Source organism: Siniperca chuatsi, linkage group LG5 (genome assembly GCF_020085105.1).
Source record: "Siniperca chuatsi isolate FFG_IHB_CAS linkage group LG5, ASM2008510v1, whole genome shotgun sequence".
NCBI lineage: Eukaryota > Metazoa > Chordata > Actinopteri > Centrarchiformes > Sinipercidae > Siniperca > Siniperca chuatsi.
Genome location: NC_058046.1, coordinates 6,864,090 through 6,891,968, shown reverse-complemented (window position 1 = coordinate 6,891,968; position 27,879 = coordinate 6,864,090). Strand labels below are relative to the sequence as shown.

The 27,879-nt window shown below is 40.1% G+C and overlaps 3 protein-coding genes across 13 annotated transcripts in view; all 3 read right to left on the bottom strand.

Annotated features, from left to right (window-relative positions):
• Positions 1-915, bottom strand: part of zgc:162952 (PKc_LIMK_like_unk domain-containing protein) — a 38,518-nt gene extending 37,603 nt beyond the window's left edge. For 2 of the 4 annotated variants that reach the window (XM_044196932.1, XM_044196933.1), the window contains exon 1: positions 634-911. The gene's annotated coding sequence lies outside the window, so the exon portion shown is untranslated. Of the gene's footprint in view, positions 1-633 lie in introns of all 4 variants that reach the window. The other 2 variants (XM_044196931.1, XM_044196930.1) reach the window with 2 other exon arrangements.
• A 2,962-nt stretch (positions 916-3,877) lies between these two features.
• On the bottom strand, positions 3,878-7,096 carry b3galt8 (beta-1,3-galactosyltransferase 8). The gene has a single exon (XM_044197084.1). It carries the CDS (start codon positions 6,894-6,896, stop codon positions 5,931-5,933), a length of 966 nt encoding a protein of 321 aa, XP_044053019.1. The 5' UTR covers positions 6,897-7,096; the 3' UTR covers positions 3,878-5,930.
• An 851-nt stretch (positions 7,097-7,947) lies between these two features.
• Positions 7,948-27,879, bottom strand: part of tncb (tenascin Cb) — an 88,959-nt gene continuing 69,027 nt past the window's right edge. For 5 of the 8 annotated variants that reach the window (XM_044196384.1, XM_044196383.1, XM_044196386.1 and 2 more), the window contains 13 exons: positions 25,575-25,850; positions 20,131-20,403; positions 18,481-18,603; positions 16,074-16,217; positions 15,494-15,613; positions 14,873-15,016; positions 14,349-14,479; positions 14,108-14,240; positions 13,143-13,294; positions 12,560-12,656; positions 11,937-12,098; positions 9,847-10,010; positions 7,948-9,514 (listed from right to left, as the gene is read on the bottom strand). In XM_044196384.1, coding sequence (XP_044052319.1) covers positions 9,404-9,514; positions 9,847-10,010; positions 11,937-12,098; positions 12,560-12,656; positions 13,143-13,294; positions 14,108-14,240; positions 14,349-14,479; positions 14,873-15,016; positions 15,494-15,613; positions 16,074-16,217; positions 18,481-18,603; positions 20,131-20,403; positions 25,575-25,850 — 2,030 coding nt within the window. In that variant the 3' untranslated portion in view covers positions 7,948-9,403. The remainder of the gene's footprint in view (positions 9,515-9,846; positions 10,011-11,936; positions 12,099-12,559; positions 12,657-13,142; positions 13,295-14,107; positions 14,241-14,348; positions 14,480-14,872; positions 15,017-15,493; positions 15,614-16,073; positions 16,218-18,480; positions 18,604-20,130; positions 20,404-25,574; positions 25,851-27,879) is intronic. The other 3 variants (XM_044196388.1, XM_044196389.1, XM_044196387.1) reach the window with 2 other exon arrangements.

The window sequence follows — 27,879 nt, the reverse complement described above, 5'->3', positions numbered from 1 at the left end:
CTCTCCTTTTAGCTCTGTTTTGATTTCCACCAACTCCTGGGGAGAAATATCAAGCTCTTTGGCTGCTAGATGCTCCACTATGTTCACCAGCTAGTTGCTAACTTTGTCTGTTAGCTGTTTGATGCTAGCCAGGTAGCATTTGTGGATTTTTAACACTTTTTCACAGAGAACAACTGCCTGCTGGAAACTACGTTGATCGGAGCAGTGAGAACCAAAACAAAGTAGTTGGCCGTAAAAACAATGAGCTAAAAGACGCTAAAAAGCAGTTTCAGGGAAACTGGATTGCCAAGTTCGAAATATATAAAATATATACTTTTTCTGTCTTTAAAATAGCTGGTAACCCTCCATATTTTATTTTGGGACCCCTTTGGGGAGTCCTCCCTGGGTTGAGAACCACTGCATGGTATCACTGTTTGTGTGTAAGTGTCTATTTTAGTCAATAGGACGTTTGCACTACTCTAATAAGCTTTATGTACCTGGAGTTATTCTTGTAATATGTTTGTCTCATATTTACATAAAATCTTCCTACAATTTTTTATATAAATCAGGCATTACAAATCTTTAGTTTTGTTGTAGTCAGCTTCAAACTTTCTACAAACAGAAGATAACAAAGACTAGCAAAAGTCTACTTACATAGATTCAGTCCCAGCGTCGTTATCGGTAAAAGGCAGAAGGTTTATATGCTCGGTGAAGTATTATGCATCATAGTTCCGTTCTAGTCAGTTGTCTGTGCAGGGAGTCCCGGTTGTTTTAACACTTTTCGCGTCTCTTGCAGCGTCCAGGCGTTGCAATCAGTTTCCTGCAGCTCACTCAATGCAATCGCGATGGTGAAAACAAACCTCGCTAATGCAAATGCATGTTTTATGGGTTGTCTTAGGAACCAGCCTTACCAGCACGTCGGTGGATGTAACTCCACCCACGAGGAGAGGAGCAGCAGACAGGCAGCTTGGCAGAGTCTGGTGGTGGTGGTGTTGTCAGGAGAACAGTGCTGAACTGATGTAGATTTTCATTTAGTTCTATTTTATTTTTTGTTGATAGCAGATGTTTTATGTCTTCATTTTTTTAATAGATACCCTCTGAACCCTTTCAAGACCCCTACAGGCCCCCAGCCACACTTTAGGAACAGCTCATAATAACAGCATTGAGTCTTTACTATAGGCAAAACAGTGTATAATGCCTTATAATGACTATATGAAATGGAGTCTCTTCTGAAAGCTGTTTGTGCTGATCAGAAGTATCTAGATACAGCACAGTACAGAGGTGGGAGTGTTTTGAACAATGTAGAGCTCTGGCCCAAAGCATAAACTCCCACTCAGTCCGTGTGGGAAATGAATAGACTCGAACAGAAGGCACACGAATAACAGACAAATGGACACTCTATGGAGAATGGAGAAGAGTTTTTCATGGTGAAATGGGAAGAGGAACACAACAATACAGGTTAATTCAGGCTGTTGAGCTGGAGGTTTATGTTCCTTTACTATGTAAATCACAAAATGCAGGCATGCTTGTGAGCACTCCTCAGCATGCTGGAGTTTACCAACACATTTTGTATATTGTTTACTAACGTTGCATAAGAATATGCACTTATGATTCTATAAGGTGGGGGTTCCTACACTTTTTTGGCTTGTGACCCCTCAAAGTAAAAGTAGTGTCTACTTGACCCCACATCACAAGTTTATGTGCAGTTCAATTGAAATATGATTTTCATGCTCAGATTGTTTCATTTGAAGGATTTTTAAAGTCCAGAAGAGGTAAGTATTTGGAAGTATCCAGTATTTTACAAAAATTAGAACAAACATACATTATTTTGTGTAACAATAATATCTGGTGAGCCCTCAAATTTTTCTTTGGACCCCTTGTGGGATCACGGCCTCCAGGTTGGCAACCACTGCTTTAAAGAAAGCCTTGCAAATAGTCAAATGTCAAAAGATCAGTGTTGTTGGTGCCCTAACCAAACCTAATTTGAAATCAGTTTCTTTAGACAAAAAGGCCTTTAAAATGTATTCACATTAAAGTTACAAACTCAACTTGACCACAAGCGGGTGTGTGTGTTTTTTTCTGACAGGGTTTGATCTGATTTTTTTGAAGGGCCAACACTGGCACAACATATAGTATCTGTCTTCTCCTCCCTGTGATAAAGACATAGAGATCTGTTTGGTTTGCGGCCAACCCAGAAGAAGAAAAACACGTGCAGACGTTAGCTGTGGTTTGGTTTCTGTAGAGCGTTGTGGACTTGTGAGGCAGCTGTAGGTGTTGCAGGTTGCAGCTTTGAGGCTGCCATCTGCTGACGCTCAGCCACACTGGTGAATCATGAAGCAGCAGGCATCAGGCAGCAGGCCAGTCATTACACAGCATCTAATGCTATTACCTCCTGCTCTCTCTAGTTCACCATCATCATCCAATCTGTTAATATGCAACTTTTTTTTAAATCAGAAAGATAGGACTTTTTGAACACCTTTTGAAAAACAGTGTAGCACCAATTACACTCAAGCACTCACCTCTATAATTTTTATCATTTTGAAAATGTCCATATTCTCATTTTGGTCTGCATTCTCAAGTCCCACATTGCTCCATATTTGATTAAGTACATTACATTACACAAGTGCACACACCAAACTTCATGTACTAATAAGAATGGTGAAGTTTTCTTTTCTAAACCATCTCAGTGGAGTATCTATTCAACTTGATTATGACTGTGTCTGTTGTGTGTTGCCCTTTGCTTTCTAGTATACAATTACAGGTCCATTCTCCTATGTGGGTATGCCTGTGCAAAACTGATAAACAAAAGTTACAAAAAATGTCATTTATCTCTATAGTCAGGCTCCTAAACTGGTAGCCCTGGCCCATGATGAATGTTTTTTGTACTGGCCCTTTGAATCATCCCTACAGTTTAGTGAAAAACATGAGAAATATACTAGGTTCATCATATTTCAACATGTGCAATGTATTTCTTACTCTACAGATATGGACTTACAGAGTGCAGTAAGCTTTGAAGCAAACTGTGTATTTTTTAAGGCACGGGGGGGGGGCAGTGTGCCCACACAGTCTGGAGAAAAGTTCTAATCAGGCAGAATAAGTGAAAACACCTGTAGGGGTGAACCATGTGTGTGCAGAGACTTCGAACTCAAGGCAGTTTATAAAATGATTCAAATCAGCTCCAACTCAGCTGGCTAGCTTAAAAAGCTGCTTACATTTGAATGTATCAATAACAATAATCTGCTAATGTCATATATTTAATACAGAGCCCCCAAAGTAACAAAATGTATTTATTTTTTATCTACTGTATATATATATATATATATATATATATATATAATATATATATATATATATAAACAAAAACAACAAAAATCTTTAGTGCACAAGATAATATCTTGCACAAAAAAATCTTTTGGGGACTTTGAGGCCCTTTAACACTATAAAAGGGGCATTTTGCATAACAAGTACTTTAACTTTTGCTACTTGAAGTACATTTTGCTGATAATACTGCAATCTTACTGAAGTAGAAATTTTAATGCAGGACCTTTACTTGTAGCAAAATATTTTTTTAATTGTATTATTATTATTATTATTATTATTATTATTACCTAAGTAAATTATCTAAATATTTCTTCCATCACTGCATATTTTCATATCTCATATCCACATGTTAACTACTTACTTACACCTGTAGTTTTCAACCTACTTCCTAATGCAATGTATACTTTGTTTTTGTTCCTTGTTTTTCTTTTGCCAAAGGTTGCTCTTGATAATGCCCCAATTTACAAAAATAACAAAGTAAGTAAGCATTTCAATGCATACTGTACTGTGTATGATTGTGTATGTAATGAATACATCTTTAAATGTAAAAGTGGTTAAACAAATAAAATAAAATGTGTTCAATATTTGCCCAAGACTTTTATTTTGTCTGGATGGAAACAGCATTTATGCCAGCATGACAAACTAAAACTCTCCAGTGATCCCAAGGTAGCAGCAGCAGTAGTAATAGCAAAACAATAGCAGCAGTAACAACACGGTGATGGACTGAATTACACTGATAAATCATAATGGATGCAGTATATTTTCTCATAAAAATGCAGTAAAAACTATAGCTTCAATATCCAGTGATGATGTATAAAATAGATGAGGCATTTTGGTAAATACTGAAAAATATATAATTAAATGCTATATGAGAGCAAAATGAATTATTTTCTTCATAATTATCACTGTCTAAAGGCCACAGTCCAACTGCATTAGGCACTGAATCACCAGCAATATCCATTTGCACTATTAAGCATAACTACACGTCATCTGCTGGCACATACTGCCACCAGCTGGTTGTCATGTGTAACTACAACTAATACATAAATAGGCACACTGTCATAAGATACATACTATAAATAAATAGGCACAGCAACCTGATAAAGAAGATGCAGGTTATTTTATAAAGTATACATTATGTGAAGCCCTTTATATTATATAGTAGCAGTTCAATGTAGCAAGTCAATTTTTTATCTTTATTTTTTAACATAATGTTTGCTGGGTAATGTGGCTCCATGTAATTTACTGTGCACGTGGACCCCAAACCCATCCGGCACTAACTGAGGAATAAGTGCGAGGCAGTAAAATGGATCGATTGTCAAACAGTCTTTGGTGTAAACTGCAAATTCTGAGAGTGATGAGAGTCATCTGCCCACCTCTCGGACAGACCTCCAGAAGTTAAAGTAATATGACTTTTCCAGCACTTTGGATAAAGAAGTTGAAGCACCTTGACTGCCTGCAGTAAATAGCTTGTCTCTTTAAAGGACTACAAGAGTGTTGCTTCCTCTCGGGCTAAAATCCATTTAATGCAACCAGAGTTACAAGGTGCTTCACGGGTGCACATAAAATATAAAACATATGTTGGACAAACATATGTTGGTGTTGCTGATGTGATTGTAGCCTGAGTGTGTTTGGGTTTTGGACTGTTGGTCAGACAAAACAAGCATTGGACTCTGGTAAACTATGATGGCAATTTTCCACATTTTTCTGATATTCTATATTTTTATTAATTGTTTAGTCTATAAAATGTCAGAAATTAATGAAAAATTATATCACTATTTGCCAGATTCGTATCCAACCAACAGTCCAAAACCCAAAGATACTCAATTTGCGATGATATTGTGTAAAACAGAGAAAAGCAGCAAATTCTCATATCTGAGAAGTTGGAACCAGCAAGTTTTCTTTTGGTTTGGAGTGTTGGTCAGAAAAAAAACAAGTAATTTGCTCAAGAGTCCCATGTAACCGGTTGCACATGTCTATGATTAAGAGCAGTTTAATTAAACCAGTATTTTGCAGAAAAAAAAGATTAGAGAAAATTTTGTTTAGCAGAAATGTGTGTTTTTTTTCTTGTAGACATTTTAACTTATCACAGTAGGAAAAGCACAGGTATTACTAATAACATTGATGATGGCTCTGTTCTATACACTGAACCGGCATGCACAATACCAGGACCCTGAAACTGAAGCAGCTAAATGGAATTCAGCAGGCTTTCATATGATTTTTTTTTTTTTTTTTTTTTTCAAATGTGCTTTTCCTACTGTGACATGTCAAATGTCTTGTGAAAAATGTCTATTTCCTGTCTCGCGATGCCTAGGGGGGTCCAGACCCCATGATGGGAACCACTGACTTCAAGGATTAATTGATTATCAAAATTGTTGTCAATTAATTGTTTGCAGATTGACTAATCGATTCATTCACAAAATTGTTTCAGAACTACATTCTTTTATATCTCTGTAAAATGCCCCATTTCCTGATAATTAATGTCTTCTTACAACTAAACCCACTGCCCCATCACCCTTTAACCTGAGCACCCTAATGGCTGTGTCTAATGGCTTTCCTTCCTTTACAACAGGCTACTTCTTATTATTTGAAACCTTGTTTCAAGCGCTCATGCTTGGCCATCTTTGCTGTCAGCAGCTAGTGTGGCCTTTGGAGAAGTCCTGCCAAATGTGCAGCAGTTGTGATGGCTTAAACCCGTTGACAATGACCTGTTTGGCAAAAGTGCACCTGTCGTACTCCAACTTTCCAACTTCAAACAGGTTCCTGAGGGTCAGCAGGCTGCGGGAGTACACCGGCCGGACGCCCAGCACACGCAAACACAACCCCACGTACACGTCCTCCAGGGGGATCATCCGGATAAACCTGGATGCCCAGGAGATCCTGGCAGCCAGGTCTGCAGAGAAGACATACCCGGCTCCAGACACATATGGGGGGAAGCTGTCCTCGGGGTACAGGTCCTCTGACACATGCCATTTGCTGTTACTGTCCCTCCTTGGCCTGCCATCACTTATCACTGACCCTGTGATGAAGCCCTGCCTGGGGGAGCTTCTCAGCCGTCTGATGAGGTAGAACACGTTCACAAAGATGTCAGCGTCCACCTTCATGGCATAGGAGGCGTTCGGGCAGTGGGTCGCCAGCCAGTTCATCATCACCATGGTCTTAATTGTCAGGTTCTGGTAACTGTCCTGGAAGTTCATCTGGATGATGTCTGAATGTTTCCTGCTCTCCTCCTCCAGCTTGTCCTGGATACTTGACACCTGCCCCCCCTCAGGGAGCCCCACATAGAACAGAGTCAGGGTGTCCTGACCTGAAGCGCCCCATGTTTTCCTGATGGCATCCCTCGCTACAGCCTCTAGAGGGGCAACTGGGACCATAAAAACCAGGAAGGGGCTTCTGTCCTTGCATACAGCAGGCTGATTGAGAATATACTGGTATGTTTCAGGGGATATTACCCTGTACTCCTCCACAGGAAGGGGATTTGGCTTTGGCGGATGTTTCCTCAGTGTTAGTCTACTCACTAAGATCTGAGCGGACAGGACGAGCACAGCGGAAACGGTGAGTAACTTCACTAACCTCCAGGAATAAGTTATCCTCATTGCCTCAACGTCTCCTATTCACTCTGTAGTGCTGGTATAAGTCCGAAATGAAACTGTCAAATCCGGGAAGTCAGGTCGTCACACAGCATGTCCGTCGGGAGGGCAGACGCCACGCCCACTCAGCAGGGCGAACCAGGAAATGGATTTCTCCCAAAGACGGCGAAGCGGTGTGACATCATCGGTCTGAACCAAACCCAGCGGGCAACAGAGATAGGTCTACTCGGTGTTTTAAGAGCCTCATTGAGATTGGTTGATTTTATGACGTAAGGCGGGACTTCAAGTAGAGCTGTCAGATTATTTTTCTCCAGTAAAAATTCCCTAGTTATAATGATAGTGACTTGTATTTTTCCATGATTGAGTTTGTGGTGAATTTAAACAACACAACAATGAATACTACTACTACTACTACTAATAATAATAATAATATATAGATATAATAGGGTGGGTTCAGGTTGAATGGGACACTTAAGTTTATGGATAGCAAAAAAAAAAACAACAACAATATGGAAATACTCAATACACTTTGTGAAAGCAGTTTGGGTTTGGAGTTACGGCCTTTGCACACAGCTCCATGGTCAAATCTTTAAGCTTACTTACACTGGTACATACACTGGGTTATTACATGTCAGCATCACTAAGGCTACAGAAAATGACATGGATGTGAACAGCAATATACTGAATATGTGGTCTGAATATGACGATTAAAAGAATTGTTGAGAATCCTGCTGTCTCTGTTTTGTTATTCAGGAATTAATTTAAAATTGCTCAGTAAAACCTCAGTAGCTACTTGTTAGTTTTGTGGGGTGCACTGTACTTTAAAAGGGTAAGTAATGGTCAGGTAAGTAAGTAATGAGGGATTTCTTAGTAACTACTCAGTATGATGTATCACTTTACTTGAGGGGGGTAAGTAAGACTCATTGTGACTTGAAGAATCTCCATGACAGCAAATTCTATCCAGTGAGGAAGATCATGAGATGGGATTGGAAGAAGCTAGAAAGTGGACCTTGAGTCAAGATTCGCTGACATCAAAAAATAAAACGCCTGAACATTGTCCCTTAAAACAAACTGTTTTATTGTAATACAGTTTACAGAGAAACACCTGTTGTTCACCCAGTTATAAACAAACAAAACAATAAAAACAAACTTAATTTACACAGGCATTCTTTAGAAGGTCAGTGGTTTAGTATGCTGCTTTAGCAGGGGATGGGGGTTTGGGGGTAGGGAGGGTAGAAACAGTAACTAGTTCTCTAAATTTGGCCTGTTCAAACACTATTGTCATCAACATAAGCATAGAGACCTTACTATGTCAAATGGAATTCAATTGGAATTGACCTTTTTATGTTTTGAGCATCGACATCTTTTGTGTCAACAACACATAACATTCTCTTGTTCCACATATATGTACTGTATTCACATTTTGCAAAAAGAAAGAAAAAAATATCACCGCATTTCATTATATACTGAATAACAGGTCCTGCCTCGGATTCATAAGAGAAACAAAACAAATCAAAACACGTCAGCTTTTCTTTTCTCTGTTCTTTAGCTTTTTAAAACACAATACTGTGGCTGTAGCATGATGCCTTCAGGGGCTCACATAATGAATGGAAACATTGCCATCCATGTGGACATGGGATGTGGTGGGTAAAATACTTTTCCATACAAATTTTTTTTCTTTTCATTTCCATCGCTATCACATCAGATGTTGGCTTGCGTTGCGAGAGATGAGGGAACCTGGGGAGGATAAAGTGACACTGACACACGTTAAGTCGCACAAAGACAAACAAATGGCAAGTTAGATGGAGATATCTGACATCTGAGCAGTGCCATCTTAGGAATATCCCTTTTCAAATGTTTAAATCAGATGTATACGTACATGTACAGTATTGTACAAGGAATAGAATGTCTATGACAATCCAGTTGAATTATCACTGTATTATCGGTTTTAGCAAAGAGGCCCTGAACCTAAACAAGACCACATTGTACTATAAACAGCCTGTTGTTCTGTAAAACTCCAAACGTGGCCTAGATGTGAAATAGGGAACTGTATTAATAACTGTACACAACATAATGCCCAAGCTGCACACTCGCCTCCCCACAAATGCTTCAACACAAGAGAAAGGATCAGAATCAGGTGAGATGGAGTTGTTTTTGCTCTCTTTGGTGCGTGAGTAGAATCTATGTGGGCTTGATTTAAGTCCAGTTTGTAACATGCACATCAATTTCCGCACTGGCAGCATCTCCACAAACGTATCACAGGGAAAGGGGGGCTAAGGAGTCGAGGCTGATCTGCGCGTGAATGGGAGGAGGGAAGGCGTGTTGGTTTTGTGTGGAGGCAGCAGGGCTCATGGCAGTGGCTTTGGTCGCTGCAGGGTGTGTGGGTGTAGGGGTCGAGGTGGTATATGGGGAGTCCAGACAAAGTAGTAGCAGTGTTGTTGTTGTTGTTGTTGTTGTTGTTGTTGTTGTTGTTGTTGTTGTTGGTGGTGGTGGTGGTGGTGGTGGTGGATCATTTATGATCGTTTCCTCCTTCCCTCCAGGTTTCTGAAATTGGAAGGCCTGATCTTCATCTCGGCAAACTCGATTGAGTGCTCGTGGCCTTTCCAGTGGAACCAGTTCACACCCTGGAGAGGAGTAGATGGACGAATTATGTTAGTCAAAACAGAAGTTGAAGTAGAAATAATGTAGCGGTCCTTACCCATGTTCCTGCCAAAGCAAACTTATCACCACACAAGAACATCGATACTGGACAATTCTGGAAACCCCAGATTACGTCTGATGCCAACATTTCTAAAATTCTGACTTTCTATATCTGCACATGGCAACAATAGTATGGATATGGTTAGGTAAAATAAACTATGTGTGGTTAAGCTGGATTTATACTTGACACAAGGGGTTAACGGCAGGCCATACAGTAACTGCACTGTGAGTTGTGCTGTATGCAGCCATACTGTACCTTGCTGTGGCTGTTATCTCCATATCGTCCCATGAGATTGACACGGTGGCAGTTTTTATACCAGAAGGCTCCCTTATAGGACAGGGCACAGTTAGTGACAGCGATGTCGTTGTCATGGTCATAAGTGGAAAATGGACGACCATGGTGGTAGGTCATCGAGTCACCTACAAAGACACACAACAGAGAGAGAGTCGACGAAATTAACTGAAATTAACTCTTATACAGTATTCAATTCTAGTTTGTTTGAACATAATTTGATTCATTATTTTCACATTTTTTATTCAGTGACAAAATGAGAAAGTGTTATAAGAAAACTCGAAAGAAAACCTTTTGAAAAGTGCTCCCCCATACATTTATACAGTCTAAATAATAAGAAACTCAAAATAAATGTCATACAAATAATATAAAAATTGACCAAATTGGACAACATTGACAAAGCACTTCAAATACACAAATACACCTCAATACTTTGGCTTCAGTTTACCATTATATTTTCTTATACTGACACATTTTGGCAAACACACGTTGCATCATGACATCAAATTCCACTCTGAATCCTATAAAATAAATTCTGTATGCAGTTCAAACATATGCATGTAAGGATCTTCTTAATCACTTATGGACACAAACATATTACAAGATAGTAGAAGGTAAGCTTGAGGGAGCCTGTCACCAGACACAACCAAAACAGGGGAAAATAATTTACTATACAGTATGTATGTCTCTCAAACAGCCTTAACTATAGAAAGAATTTGAATAATAAAATCATATTTTAATCCTAGTGGTTTTACATTTGAAGTTTGTGTACAGAATTTGTTCAAAAGATGTTGTGGTTTCAGAGGGTGGGATTTAATGCCAGTGTGCAATGTATGTTTGCATCCCTATCATGAAAAGTTTTGTTTGTATATTATTATAAATTTTGGTAATAAAAGTTAATACCGCCCCTTCACATTTGGGGAAGATTGCTTATTCTCCATAAAAGGAGGAGGTGTTCTGATGGACAAGTTGGATTTTTTTATGTTTTTTGAGTGCTGCTATCTCAAGCCTAATGTTCTTGTCACTTCAGTAGCATACCAATCCACCCAGAGGAAGTGTACCTGTCTTTCACTGAATACTGAAACAACAGTGAGCCTTCATTTAGTGGCTTGATTCCTAATGAAAGGCTCAACACTGACAAGTTTCAGCCTAAACAAAAATAAAAAAATTTTTTCAACCTTAAACATCTACAGCAGTAAAATGCAACACATTAATGCAGCAGTAATATTAATCCAGAAACATCATATATAATATTAAAACACTGACAGGGACCGTTTCACTGCGCAGTGACTACTTGCAGAACTTTTACTTGTAGTGGAGTAACGTTACTTTCACAGTGGGGTTTGTATACGTACTTTTGCTGAAGTAATGGACCTGAATACTTCTTCCACCTCTGGTTAGCACACCCACAGGTGTTGTTGTGAAAGTGAGCCTTTCCCTTACGTTACTTTAGTCAGCAATGAAGTGTGTAGCTGAGCTGAGGTTGCAGTATAATAGTTACTGGACGGCTGTGTTTGCTGCCACAGAAAATAAATAAAAAGTCCCTGTTTATGTAACGTTGCTCTTCACAGCGGAGTTGCTCCAGACTGTGGACGCCTAGCTAGTTAGGAGCTTCGAATCAGGCAAACACACAGCCTTTCAGTAACTTTTATACTGCAACACTGACTAAAGTAACGTGAGTACCCCTTAGCGGCGACCAGCGCAGACACTCAAATATGACGCATTACTTAATATTCAAATATATTTGATATATCGCCCAGCCCTAGCTTCTATGTAGTATGCTGTTTTATGGCATGTTGCTGTAGCTTAGCTTGCTACATTTCTCTGGAGGTAGGGGGGGGTAGCTTCAGTGTAGTGAAGCTTCATTTAATGTAGAGTAACTGGTAGCTTAGCTCATCGTGTATTTATTTGTGAAAACGCGTATAAATGCTTTCAGTGGGAACCAATGGGTTTGGGGCTGAGTGCCACTGACAGAACAGACGTCAGAAAGTACTGAGAGACAGACTAAATCACCGTGTACATGTTTGGCTGCAGGTTACAGATGTCAGCTTTACCTGCTGTTCCACTGTATCCTCCTACGTGGACTTTGTAGCGGGTCCGAGGTTCAGAGACAGAAAACTTGTCGTACTGAGCGTAGGCCGTTTCTCCCTTATCTCTCAGGTCAACTCGCAGCTCGTACTGACCTCCAGCTGTGATCTTATGCAGGTTGGAAAGACCTGAGTGACAGAGGAGATTATATATAAACTGGACAGACAGCAATAGCAATTCAGAAGATATTATTATTTTACATTTAAATAAGTAAAAATATATATTATTAATAAGGATAAATAATATGTGAAGGCTGATACCTCTAGTTGGATTCAAGCTTCAAAGTGTATCTATTTTATTCCATTAGTTAATATGTTTAATTTTTCATGTAGGCTAAGTGTTTTGTGTCTCCCACAGAAACAGAACTTCATAATAACAATTATTATAATACTTTTGTAGAGTCTGCTCAAATTCAGTCCATGGGGCTGTGTTGCAAAATTTTGGAATATATAATAACACACAATATATCAACACATCAGTAATGGATGACACTGAAAACACTGGATGCTGTTCATTTTGTATGAATAACCCACATATCCTTATGTGTTGTGGAATACTGTGTTGTGCTCTGATGTTTGCTAGAAATTACCCAGCCAGAATTCATCATTCATGTCACCGAAGCCAGCTGTATAATTCTTCCAGTTGCGGAAAAACTCCAGTCTACCACTCTGGCGTCTGAGGAAAACCTGCAAAAAGAAAGACAATAAGAAATTAATAATGTGAGATTTTACTGATCACCAGGCATTCCCACTGCAAATTAGTTGTATGTGAAATATCTGACAATTACCACTTTTATATATCGGTTTTCAAATCAAAATGAGATCTTTATTTTTTTAAAGTTCATCAAAACTCAATTGGCACATAGAGGTACAGCTGAATATAGACTTCATCACCAGAGAAATTAATCACAATCACAATATTATTATTATTTCTCTATGAACTCATTCTTAACTAATATTAAAGCTTAATTTATTTATTTTTTCTGTCCACTTGGGTACAGTGGAACAAGCTATAAACATAACACTGACATATTATCTTGTTATGGGGAAAATGTTAGAGCCTATGAACATGATCATTTGAAGTTGTGTTTCTGGCCATCCAATGAATGTAAGTCTACCATATAGACTATATGTGTGTGTGTGTGTGTTTGTCCCTGTTAGCCAGTGACTTACGATCCATCCGCCTCCATCAGTGCTCATGTCACAGTAGACCTGAATTGGCTGGCTTTCATCTCCACCCAGATAGATGGTGTACAGGTCTGATGAGGTGTCGCCATTCAGTAGGGCCTGGGAGCAGTCCTTGGGGTATCTGTACAGCACACCAGCTACACACACACACACACACACACACACAAAACAGATGATATGATGGAATAATCAACAAAGTGGAATAAACAGACTGCAACAAGGAATAGTAGACTAAAAGTGAAAGGGACTGCAGAAACATCCTTATACTGCTAATATGGATGTCTAGTCTAAGCTAACTTTTAGGGTTTTGTGAATCAAGGTGCAATGCGTTAAGCACAGTGCACAGAGGGAGTGGCAGATCACTTTTGATATTTATATGGCTGCAGGCACCGTGACTCACCTGGGGCAACCCAGCATGCATTGGAGGAGAGGCAGGGTACACGTTGGACACATCACCAGCCAATCACAAGGATGACATTGTAGGTAAGTGAACACAATCTCACTCATTCACGATCACACCTGCTAGTTTCCAGTTAACCTAAAATGCATGTCTTTGGACTGTGGGAGGAAATTGAACCACCTGGAGGCAACCGGCCCTTGGACCAACCCAGGACCTTCTTGACATGAGGCGCCAGTGCTACCACTGAACCTGCTGCCCAACAATAGAGTCACTACTACTACCAAAGTAGACATAACACAGATAAATGCCACTTCTCTGCTGCACGAAGACAGAGCCCTTAATGATCTTTAAGGATCTTGTTTCTAGTGGAGTTTTACATAGTTCAGGAGTTGCGAATTTGAAATGGGGGGATTTGCCCTTCCACTGCATTATTAATAATATAAAAAAATACACCTACTGGAATCTGTTTGATAATTTTTGAGATATCTTGCAACAGACACACAGCCCACAATGGCTGAAACCTGTACAGTGTGTATATGAGTCCACTCACTGGTGATGAAGACAGTAGTGATGACTCTGCTTCTCTTAGGACCAGCAATGGCCTGCAGCTTGACTGAATATTCTGTGGAGGCGCTGAGCTGAGCCATGTTATAGGAGACAGCAGTGGGACTGAGGACCACTTCCTGAAGGAGGAAACATATTCAAACATTTTATTCCCGGACACATTTTATAGATTTAATGTACTATTGACCAGTTAGACAAGCATCTGTGGAGCTCTGGTGTCTACTCACCCGGACGGTGCCGTCTGCAGACTCGAAGCTGAGGATGTATCCTGTGATGTCAGCGCGAGGCGGCTTCCAGGTCAGCATGCCGTTCTCTGTCTGGATGTTACTGGCTGCCAGGTCCTGAGGGGCGTCCACATCTAAAAACACAACAGCCGAATCAATAATTTCATATTTTACTGTTTCAACTGTGTCAGCTGCTCTTTGTCTCAGCTCTTTTTGTGATGTCATTTATGTTTTAATTAATCTGAATCTTTTATTCACATGCTTCTACATGACATCACTGCAGTCATTAATCCCGTTTGTGTTCAAACAAACAACAGTATATTCTTTTATGAATGAGTTCCTCCATATTTTGACATCATGCACTGTTTCAGATTAAAATACAGTTTGTAATTACAATGAAAAGTCCACTTGACTGCTACTTTAACTGTACTTGGCAAATGTCCATTTTTGATTTTGTTTGAATCAGTAAAGCTAACAATTCCGGTCTCAAGAAGGAAATAGATAAACTTTTAAGCAGGAATGCTCACCAGTGGTAAACTCAGTTGTAGTGGCTGCACTCTTGGCCAAGTCCCTCACAGCATAGACCTTCACAGTGTAATGTGTCGCCGGCGTCAGAGAGCTCATCTCAAACTCCACCACATTTCCTGACACACGCTCCATCACTGGGGCCACTGGAACGACACAAACAAGCAGGCTTTAAGTTAGCACATCAAGGACAAACATGCAGGATAAGAGGCTGATTGTATAAAATGAAGCAAACTTGGTTTGGACTGATGTGTCAGACAGATATGGCTCTTTTATTTAAAACTCAATATTGGAACATTCATGTCATGTTGTCTCACTCAGATATGATCGAAAGAAAACTTGCCTTTGCACATCTGAACAAATTCTTTGCGGTAAGAAGCAATTCTCATCAGTTCTTCACTGAAAGGCAGTTATGGTCATATAATGATTATTGTTTTTCAGCATCTCAGTCATGATTCAATAATGGATGGTGGGAGAAGAATAAAAAAATGGAACCAACTGTTGTCAAGTAAAAACATTTTTTCAATAAAATGTTTTTATGTACGGTATGTGTATTTATTCATATATCTATAAGTACTGTCTGTGTTAGATTGTGTGTACATGTATGTGTAAACACTAGATACCTGAGTCTGCACTGTAAGTGATGACGTAGCCGTCTACAGTAGCGATGGCGGGCTGCCAGAGCAGTAGAGCCTCCGTGTCTGTGATGTTGACTGCAGTCAGACCACGAGGCTTGTCCAGAGCTGTAACACACACACACACACACACACGCAGTCAGCATGAGTTGATCACAATCAAATATCTCTCTATGGACAGACTATTGTGTTGGGTAGCGACACCTCTCCATCTTTAGACATGCTGCTGCTTGAATGCAAATTACTGTAAATGTGTTTGATTAAAAAAAAAAAAAAACAATCAACTACTGATTCATTTTAACTAACTAGTTGCTTTTGTACTTGTTACTTGTTAGACAAACCATCAATTTTTTTTCCATTAGTTGTTATGACTTATCAGTGCAATGTATTATTTTAATTTTTCTTAATGATGGCTGTGACTGTAAATTTTATTCAACAGTAGCTATACAAGCAAATTATTACCTTATCACAAAACTGACAAATCCAGGCAAAATATACATTTTTATATCCAGCCTTAAGATAATTAATGTGTGTATGTGTTATAGTGTTAGTTCCACATAAGTCTTACCTGTGGTGACACTGTCTGATCCAGGCTCACTCTCCCTTTGGCCCTTGACAGCGACGACAGTGACCTCATAGGTGACCCCGGGGGTCAGGTTGGGCAGCACAGTCTGAGACTCAGAGCCGTCCACTGTCAGCGTCTTAGCATTACCTGGGAGTCAAAACAACAACAACCTTTGGGTGAATAAAGTTAAGATAGTAGAAGCTTGGCTGAAGTATTTAGATAATGACATTCTCTCAAATTTCACAGTATAACCTGATGATTTAACTGCCTTCAGACATGATTTATTTCCACTCAGAAGAATCTTCTCTGGCTAAATCAAACATTTTGTGTCAATTTCTGTCCTTACTATATTTTTGGAAAGTTCATTACAGTCAAGAGACACAATATACAATATTTTAAACATTATAATGGATTTTCCTATTAATGATTGTTTTAACCATTTTGTTATTTTAAGACATTTTAGCAGTTTTGTCTCTACTGAGATCATATTTCTCCCATATTAGCTTCTCTGCACTGACTCCCTGTAAAATCCATAATTTAAAATCCTTCTCCTCACCTACAAAGCTCTTAATGGTCTGGCACCATCGTATCTTAAAGAGCTCATAATACCTTATTACCCCACTAGAACACTGCGCTCCCGGGATGCAGGGTTACTTGTGGTTCCTAGAGTCTCCAAAAATAGAATGGGAGCCAGAGCCTTCAGTTATCAAGCTCCTCTCCTGTGGAATCAGGTCCCAGTTTGGGTTCGGGAGGCAGACTCTCACATTTAAGAGTAGGGTTAAGACTTTCCTCTTTGATAAAGCTTATAGTTAGGGCTGGCTTGGGTGAGTCCTGAACCATCCCTTAGTTATGCTGCTATAGGCCTAGACTGCCGGGAGACTTCCCATGATGCACCACTCTCCTCCTCTCCCTCTCCATCTGTGTGCATTCTTATCCCATTAATGCATGTTTCTAACTCGACAGCTTCTCTCCTGTAGTTTTGTGCTTTCATTATTCATTGATTATCATTATTTTTCTTATCATTACTATTACTCTTATTATGTTAGTAATATTATATTACCACTATCATTACATTATTATTATTTTCAAATTCTATGTGGAATTTGCATTGTGCTACTGTATGCTCTCTTTCCTCCTTCTCTCTCTCTCTCTTCCTTGCCACTGTCACCAAGTGGTCTCTGTAAATAATAATATAAATAGTACAGTCTAGATCTGCTCTATAGGAAAAGTGCAATGAGATAACTTCTGTATTTTATTTTACAGCCATTTTTAGGCCAATTAGGGTTCTGATATCCTCCAAGCAGAGTTTTTCGAAACCTATAGAGCAGATGTGTTGGTCATCAAAATGTCAAAAATCATTCACATTGGTTCAGAGGTATCTCAAATGTTGAATACATGGTTGTAAATGGCCGATGACAATGACTACAAAGCTAAATAGCTTTATATTCCAAAACTGAAATATCAAGGAATTAACTTGATAAATCAAATATTAACTTGATATCGTCTTAAATTATTATTTGTTGTATAAGAAACATGTTTTATAACTTAAAGGATTTTATTTTTTCATAAACCATCAGGTTAATGTTATCAGCTGCCTTTTTATGTCACTTTCCTGAGTTCTCCATATATGCACATTAACTTATGATGACTTTTGTATCTTCAGAGTGTTCAGAGTGTTCAGAAAAGTGCTGTCTGCATGGATAGAAACTGACATTTCAAAGGTGAAAAAAGAATCTTACTCCACTTCCTGTTTCATCTGTATTTCACTCTTGTTTTGTGTCATACCTTTCTCTGTTATCTGGCAACTTATAGCGGAAAACTTGATATTTATGGGTTAAATAGAATCTACTTAGTTACATGATATCCATTAATGGCATGTGCGGCAATCACATTATAATGGTGATGATCAACTTTTTTTCAGTTTGATGAAAAATTATTATATTAGATTTTAGTTTTTGCTCTGGCCCTCTGAATCCCTCATTCAGTAGAAATACCTATAACGAGTCACTAGGGGGCAGAATCAGTCTATCATTGGAGAAAAGAGTCGCAGCTGATGGAGGATTAAACTGATTGATAAGTCAGCGATGATAGAGCAGTGAGAATGTCCATACTGGCAGTAAAGTCATTCATAACCTGGAATATATGCTGATTATATGAAGTCTAAGCATTAAATCTTAAAATCTCTTTATCTTCATGTAAGCAGGGATGTAGTTTAGTTGAGTAAAACTATTAGAGCTCCGAGCTTGTTTGGTGCTAAATCTTAATCTAATTTATGTTATATATGCTTACTTTATTTCAGTTTTTTTCCAGATTAGTTCAACTTTGTGGGATTTTCCTGAATCAAGTGACAGTGCTGTGGCCAGATCTTCCCTGTTTCAGTAGTGAATTATTCTCACATAAGGACACTGACCTCCATGAGCAGGCACATAAGTGACCCTGTAGCTGTCCACCCGAGCTCTTGGAACCACCCAGTGAACGGTGGTGGACGTGTCGGTGACATCAGAGAAGCGGATGCCCTTGGGTGAGCCCAGGTCTGACACAAATAAAACAGAAACAGCAAGTGGGGACAAAAACAGACAAAAAACAGAAGGTTTAGTCAATATGTATACTGCTTTCTTAGACTACTAAGGACTGAAAAACAGAACACACAGTATGTGTGTCACTGAAAATCAATAAATCCACAAAACAGACATATACGAGTCAGTATTTTCTGCTTTAGAATTAAGCAGCAGACAAGAAAAGACACACAAGTATTCTGTTATTGTGGCCAGGGCAGATCCACCACTGAAAGGCACTCGTTTTAGAGTGGAGCGAAAGACAGAGTGCGTAAGAGAGAGTGAGGTAGACAGACAAAGGGGGCCTGGGGAGGCCCGGGCTCACGGAGAGACCCTTCCCAGTGAACGGCGAGCCACAGTATCTTGCGTGACAGACCTGAGGAGATTAACTTGCCCCCATTTCATGGCAACACAAAAGTGAAACATGCGCCACGCAACCCAAGAGTAAAGCCTTACCCCCAGGGAGGACAGGGGATACAGCCATAGACACCCGTTCTATGTGACACAGACAACTGCCCCCCCCCTTCATTTTACAAAGAGCGACTCCGACACATGGGGCCAGGCAGTCAAACACAACATTTGGTAGGACGACCGGACGGAGACGACACAATGAAAGGAGCCGAGTAAAGGACTGAGTACATGTCCTGAGTGGGGGTCGACTGATATGAGTTTTCAAGGTATTTTTTAATAGTTTTGGGTTGAAGCTGCTATGCTGATATGCCAATTGTGTGTAGATATTCAGTATCTTTAAATTGGACCATTATTTTACACAGAATTATATTCATTAAAAGATGAGTAAACATCCGAAACTGCATTTAGACCATCATGGGACACTAAATTCTCCATTACAACTAGGACAATACTACTGTACAATAATTATGCATCATCAATATAGCTGCTTCATATCAGACTGGCCAAGACCCATTTTTAATAGAAGGTTCAGATCAGTAAACCCATTCTGGATCATAATTCTGATCCAGCAGCAGTCTGGAGCCCTGAGATCAGAAGCCCATAAGCCACCATGCGGTCCGTCTGAACCCAAAGTGTGTGTTCTCGGATATTGCTGTAACCCTGGGTTGTGACGAAAGGCTCTCTGCTGCTATGTTCTGGAACCACTCAGGAGCACTGACAGACGACTGAAACACTGAACACCCAAACACAGAGCTGCTGACACAAGGCACACAATGAAGCCAGAGCTGGTCATCATGAAAAATCATCATCATTGAAATTCAATAATCAATTCAAATAAAAATTTCCAAAGATAACCTTTTTTATTTTGTCAAATTGCAGCGTTAAGTGCCTTGGACGAATACTGTGACGTTTTGTTACCAAGTTAGTAGACAAAAAGATCTGTGACATAAAAGACAAACGTTAGAACACAGGTGTTAATGACCATGTTTTCATGCTGTCACCATAAAAGACGAAACATTGACTACGCTGATGAGACCAGTGCAGAGTTTCAGTTCACAGCTCTGATTTCTCGTTTCCATCCTTTCACCGTGTACCTGTTCTCACCCCCTCAATTACAGACTTGGAGCGTCTTCCAAAAATGAGCCCAAAGATTTCGATTTTGTACTCGGTGTCCTCTGTGAGATCTGTGATGGCTGCGCTTCGCTCCTCACCACCCAACACCAGCTCTCTTGGGTGGCCTGGGCCCTCAGCCTGGCTGACCATTATGACAAAGGTGTCCAAGGCATCCTCTTCAGCCATCCAGGACAGCCTAAAGCTCTCAGGGGTGACGTCGGAGACTAGGAGAGCCTGCACCTCTGGTTCGGTCTCTAAGTGACAGGGGAAAGTCAGTTTTCGTCCTCTGTGGAACTTAAGAGTGCTTTGACATTTGAGGAACATGGCAGCGAAAGAGAGTGAATCAGTCTATGTGCAAATGCAAGCTTTGGTTATATGGAAGTTCAGCATCAGTCAACAAATAAAGAGCTTAAGTATGAAGAGCGGAAAGATGAGAGTTTTACTGCAATCCGGTGAAAAACACAGAAGGAAAAAATTAGCTTCAGACAACAGGGGGTAGGTTGTTGAGCCAAACAAAAGTATCCAGTATCCAGCTGCATTCTTTTTAGGCTTAGTTAACTGACCTATCAAAGCAGCTGTGGTTAGTAAGATGAAAAAACAGAATTCATATTCAGGAAATTTTAGTAAAGCAAAGCATTATTCTGACGAAGGCTGCCACTTTTTCTTCAGAATTCAAACTACCGTTTTAACATGGGGAAAAAATGTAATATCCAATCTGTAATGATCTGTTTGAATTAAAAATTCACAGTGTATCAGGCCATGCCTTGTACTCCAGCAGCGGCCATTTCTATGTCTGCCTAATTCACTGCATATCCAATGAGCTAGGTTATTGTTGTTCTCTTAACTAATGCAAAATGGAGAAAATTAGCGAGCTGTGCTTAACGGATAACTTAACGGACACCAAACCATCTGAGAAGTAATGTGTGGTAGCATTTTGGATTCAACACAATTGATGGAAAAATTGTGAACAAAGGTAAGGTAGTTTTTTGATGATTTACATTAACATTAGCTTGTCACTCAAGTGAGTCAGCAGAGGCGCTGCAAATAAAGATACCAACTTTAAAGCCCAGGTCACACCAGAAAGTGGCACCGTGGAATTAATCTGCACATCTTTGCAAAATATCTTTTGTTTTTGTGCTTTCTCGTCTCTCTCCTCTCCTTCAGTCGGTTTCAGTAGGTATCTCTGTATTCTCTGTATCTCAGTGTCTGGTATGATTGCAAGGCACCTTCTGTTCCTGCTTGACAACCGCTACTACAGTTATTATTATTAGTCTTATTACTATTATTATCATTATTATTACTAGTATTATTTTATTAATATTAACATAACCACTACCATTACATTATTATTATTTTAAAATTCCCATAACTATAATGGCCGCCAACATTGAGTCTGGTTCTGCTTTTGGTTTCTGCCTCTTAAAAGGGAGTTTTTCCTTGCCACTATTGCCAAGTGCTTGCTCATGGTGGGAACTGCTTGGTCTCTGTAAATAATATTATAAAGAGTATGGTCTAGACCTGCTCTATAGGAAAAGTGCAATGGGATAACTTCTGTTGTGAATTGGCACTATATAAATGAAATTGAATTGAATTGAATTCTAAAAGATCTACTACTACTACTCAGAGAGCTAGTAGCTGTACTTCTGTAGCTGGTGAGCTAACGGCTAACCAGTCTGGCTAGCGCTAGTCAGTCACAATGGTTCTCTGAGCCTCTCTCAGGTACTGGGCCCTTTACTCCTTCTTGGCATTTTGTATATTATTTAAGTTATTCAAGATAGGAAATACAGTTAGTTAGTACCATCAGCTCCTGTCTCATAACTGTCTGAAAACCATTCCTCTTTTGTGGAGCCCTTTACACTCTAACAGAGGAGATTAAATAAAAGCGGATACTGCCACACAGCTAAAAAGCTACGATAGCTTCCTCCATTTTGTTCACTCAAAGGTCAGCACTGCTAAGACGGCTTCATATTGGTCAATGGTTGCTGTAAAAATTTGTGCAGACTTAGTCAGCACCCACAAGCAAATTCATTAACACAGCATTTCCCTTTTAATTAGTTGATTTCACTGCAAAATCTCGCCATTTTATATGCTGGTGTGTCCAGGCCTTATTTCTGCAACACATTTTAGGATAGACTATGTGGATTGCACTTGAAATAAATCAAATTAAATAAATTACATGATTCTTCAAATTCATTCATTCATTAAGTGACAGCTCTGGTCTAACCCATCTCATTCTTGCGCAATTCCAAGGGATTTCAAAGTAAAGAAGCTTTGTCAACCAACAGCTGCTTCTCTTAGAATAGTGCTCAAATACAGTACAGTGCAGACATATAACTATGTGCATACAGATGGGAGTGCATGCATGTGGTGCTGTAAAAGCTGGTAGCAGTCATTAGCAGCAACTAATAATGGCAGTGATAGGAATAGAGGTTGAGAGACAGCAGGACTCTACAGCTGCTGGAGAAAAAACTCTGGTTCTCCAGAGGATGAGTCCGCTGAAGGTAATTAGCTGGAGAAACTTCCGGTAGCAGCACAGATGGATACACGGACCGGACAGAGCTTTTAAAGCAGCCTGCATAGAAGCAGATATAAGTGGGCTCAGGAAAGCCTCAATAAAGCCCAGTGCCACTGCTCATTAAAACACTACACCAAATGTAAGGGTCTCAGGGGTCCTTGAACTAGCCTGAAACCCCTTTTTTTTATTGTGAGGGAAAACGCATGAGGCATTTGTTGTGAGAAGAAGCGGTGGAAATGAGAAGCAGAGCAGACAAATCCCAGGGAGCTGTCACTCTTCATTAGCCTCTGGGCAGCTTTAGCTGGTCAGTGGAGGAGAGGGAGGGCCACATCCATCAGCTAACATGTGCTAGCTTGCTACTGATTTCACCCTCCCACCACCACCACTTCTACCCCTCTACCCCATATCCCTCCACACCCCCCAAGACCTGAGGGAACACAATCCCCACTCACAAAAGGGAGTCTGTTATTGGAGGAGGTACGCGCTGGTGCCAGCTAACCTGCTGAAAAGGGGGTCTGCAAGCAGAAGCCCAGAGCTGGTTCCAGTCTCGCCTGATAACTTTACGAGAGCAGTTTGTGGTGATACGAATCACAACTGAGTCTAGCTTGTTCTGGGCACTGTCCACATCTCTTTGTGGTTCCATCAATCATTCATTGTATAAAACTCCCCCTCCGTTAATCAAAGTCCTCACTCCCTTTTCAGAGAAGGACTTTATTTTCCCTGTGACGTCTTCCTCCAGTAGACCGACGATGACCACCGTGCATAACATAATCAAATTAGTCAGTGCTTGTATTCACAAGTTGGAATGTTTTATGGATTAAGTGATGCTAATGAAAAATGTTAAGATGGTTTCACCAGCCATTAGCATGCAGACAATGGGCTGTGTTGAGTGCATGCCATATTCTGCGTGGCCCCAGAAGCCCCTGGCACCCTAGCACCAGAGCCCAGGGGCAATGGCAGCATGAGAATGAAGAGCGGTCCAGGCTTGGGAGAACTGGGGATGCATACAGAAGAGAGGCCTCTCACAAAGTGACAAAAGCGCCTCAGGGTTTTTTTTGTCCTCTGTCAGTCCTCCCATCTTTCTTCCACTTGACTGATCCTCATCAGTGAAATACTGAAAGATAATGTCGGAATAGATGCTGACATAAAAAAATTGTCAACCAACCCGAAACTGGTTATTTTTGACCTTCTAGTCTAGTCAAAATTGTTTTATAAAGTGACGGCGATGATGTTAGTCCTCAAAAGGTTGTTTTGGTTACGCTTTATTTGTAAAGGTGCTCAGAGGCCATTACAAGGCATCATTAGCAGATTTTGGTTTCAGTGTTTACAGCCCACTTATTAGGCACATACTGTAATTCACAGCATGTTAATCATTGGTAATGACTGTAATTGGTGTAGTGGGTGGGGAAACAAGCGCACCTGTTGTGCCTCGGTTAAACAGCACGTTGACCTTTTTTATGTGTTTCTGCCTGTTCACATAACAGACCAGGTGCTGTTTCAGGTTGGGCTCGTACCAACAGGCAGACTGACAGCTTGAAGGTGGATCAAACACGGATCTGCGGCTGGGCTAATATAGATTGAATGAGTTTTGTGTGGGTGCTGTGGTGAAGTGTTAGCCCATTTCACAATCCCTGCATCAAAGGAACATGATGGATGGCTGATGAGGGGGTGTTGTTTCGGGACTAGGATTGTGCATGCCATCTGAATGGCAAGGAGATTTTGTTTACCCCATTAAGAATAACTTCCATCACAGAGGCTGATAGGTAGATGGTCTATACACCTTTTTGAAATGTACTTCCAACGCTGAAGGTAAACAGTTTTTTGCAAAGCAAATGGGAGCTGAGTTGTTGCCTTAAAATATGTCCATGGGGATGAACAAAACAAGCCTCCATCTCTACAGGTACAGCATTAAGAAGGCTTCACTCACAAAGATGTGTCAAATTAAAGGTAGAATGAGTAGGATTTTCCTAAAAAACAATGTGTAGATTTGTGTGTGTGGCGGTGTCTGTATCTGCAGACACCCTGCCCTCTGCCTGTATTTTCTTATTTTCTTCTTATTTTGCTGTGTTTGGGACGTTTTTTGGCGTTAAACTTTGGGCAGTGGTGTGTAGCCTCCAGCCAATAACAGTGTGCAGGCTTTGAGGTCGGGCCTCTGTAAAAACGTAGGGACCAGGTTACATCCCTGTCTCTATCTCTCCTCTGCTCTCTGCTCAAAATCCTTCCTGCAGGGAAGGGCGGAGGTGTGGACATTTTTATTTGTGCTTTAAAACATAACCGCTGTGAAACAGAAAATAAAGTTTTATTTATCTGTTTCACTGCTTTGTTCTCACTCTCTTGCTCCCTCGACCACCGCTGCTCTCTCTCTCTCTCTCTAGCTCGTTGAGTCGGGAGGAGGGGGCAACTTTGAATCATGTCTTTACAAACAGCAGCCGACAAATCCTACTCATTCTACCTTTAAGATCTTTGTGATCACATGCAAAAATGCCAGGCACAGTTAATCACTTTGCTTCCAATTATTTTGCTTCCACTTTTGCTGGATCACTTTTTTTCTTGAACATTCTTGAAATCAATTGAACTTCTGTTGAAGCCAATGAAAGTGGCAGATTATTAAGATTTATTAAGACTGACATTTTTTGAAGGGCATGGGAAAATCGACAGTGCTAATTTAAGTCTGACAATGCAAAAACATGAAAAATTGTTTCTATAACAAATATCAGAGTCAATGTAACACTTTAAGACAGTGCTGAACAGCCACACCAGAGCTCTATAAATAGACAAACACCATTTGACAACTGCAAGTAACTGTCATTTAAAAAGTACACATGGAAAAACACTGATTAACTCAGTGTTCAGCAGAAGAAGAAGGAAGCAAAGGAGAGAGCGAGGCCCCAGCGTTGACGGCGTTGATACCTGTAATGGTGTCTGCAAAGACAGGGTCTAAGAGGGCCCCCCTGTACACCCCGTACAGATTGGCCCTGTACCAGGTGGTGGGGGAGAGGCCAGAGATGGCGAGGCTGCGAGCATCGGCGGGCACAGTGTGGTTTTGCCACTCAGCGCCCGTCTCTGCGTCGGTAACCTCGATCAAAAAGGCCTCGAACACCCCGTCCTCAGCAGACCAGGACAGGAGGAAGCTGTCCCACGATACGTCGCTGACAGTGACGTTGGTCACCACAGGCTTCTTCTCCTCTGGGTGATGACAAACACATGGAGTTACAGGACTGGTACAGACATACAGAATGAAGACAAAAGGTTAGACTGATGCAGATTTTTTAAAGCCAATTTTTTGGCTGACTAGGAGTACACAGTAGATTTCAAATTTTTGAAAATCCAGAATTGGCTCCATATTTCGATCCAACCTTACAACACACAAACATACACAGATCCAGAAAATCCTTGGGTTCTATTTGATCCTTTCCTGTTGACAACAATGTACGTTGTGAAACATATAAAACAGACAGAGCTTCTTCTCAACAGTGGATGAGTCCTCCTTGACAATATCAGCTGCAAAAAAGGGGGTGACATTGATGACCTCTCATTTGTATTTCAATCATTTAATTTTTCTGTCAAGATAAAAAAGAGAAAAGGCCTTTACTTTGTCTGGAGTGGAAATATTCCCTTATTTCCACTACAAAAGGCCAGAGGGAAAAACTGCCTCATTATCAATGGCTGCCTATAACCATCTCCTCTATATTACCATATAAGTGGGAAGACTTAAAGATAGAAAGCAGCAGGCATACATGCTGATGCAGCTTGTGCGCATTAATGGCTGTGAATGAGCCATTAACATTTGAAGGTGCAGCATAGCCCTGCCAGAATGGCAGAAGTACGCTGTTCACTTCAAACCTATGGGGAGGCCATGCAGAGCCACGCGCAGCAGCCTGTAATAGGAGTCCATTGAGTGTGGAAGCATTCAGAGAGTAGATTAGAAAGAGATGGAGATAGATGGCTCAGGTAAACATCAAGGCTTCCATTATCCTCTTTTCACTGTGTGGCAGAGTTCAGCGCAAATGGGTTGGTAGACAATAGGAATGGGTTGCGGGGGGGGGGCTTTTCTGGAATCAGCTGATCATTGCTTTTGAGAGCCTACATGGACAAGGAAAAGGCATTTACTGTATGATCATATGATCAGTCTGATCAGTTTCTGGCCTTGTAATGTGGGGAGGATTTGAGTCAGCGTTGTGTTCATAGCTGCAAACTTTTCTCCAGAAGTTGCAACAATGTTGCTCTGATTTTTCTGAGATAAACAGGAGTAGGAAAAAATACTTAATACAGCTATACTTAATACTTTAAGTTCCCTTATTTAGCAGTTATAAGCAGTGTATTATATATAATGAGGTATATATATATACAACATTTAATAAATGGTTTATAACACATTATAATGTAGTTATAAGCAGATATAAGTGTTAATTAGAATTTGTAAGTGAATGCCTTAGCCTAACTAACTAGCCAACTACATTATAGTGTGTTATAAACCATTTATTAAATGTTTGTATACTGCTTACAAATGCAAAAAAGTGTTGTTACCCTTAAGACAAAAATTTAGCTATAATTGTTTTCAAGAGACCTCTTACATTTTTAAGAACTTCTAAGCTACAATTTGGGGAAAGTGAAGGGAAACGTAGAAACACTCTTGTTAAGGAAGCTAGCTAAAAGCTACCTTAAAAAAGCTAAAATGTCCTTTTAGCTAGTTTTTCAATTTGAATTATGACAGTATATCCATTTGAGAAAACACATTTTCACGTAATATCAAACGGGTGTTTTTACAGCCCCTTCTCCACTTTAAAGGCTCAGTTAACCCAAACTACACAAAACATATTTTGCACTTACCTAGAAGTATCTAGCCATGTTGATTTTTATTTTATGTTTTGGTTTTATTAGTCCAGGTTTAGTGAGCTCTGCTGAGATTTCAGCTTCTGCCCCAGTACAATGGAGGTGAATGGAATTTAATTTGCAGTTCTTACAACATTAAAAAAATTACATTTAAAAAATTCAACAGCAACCTCTCTGTCCAGAGACATGCTGTCAAGAATTTTCATGGGAACCTTTTATTCAGTAGAAAGTAGTTTAGATAACAGCACTTCTATGGGTTATCCAGAGTAAAAGGGACACTGTTTCTAGTAGGAGATGCTGCTGTTAAATTTTTTAAATGTTGATTCATCTCTATTGTACTGAGGTGAAGGCAGAAATCTCAGAGTCTAGATACCATCAGGGG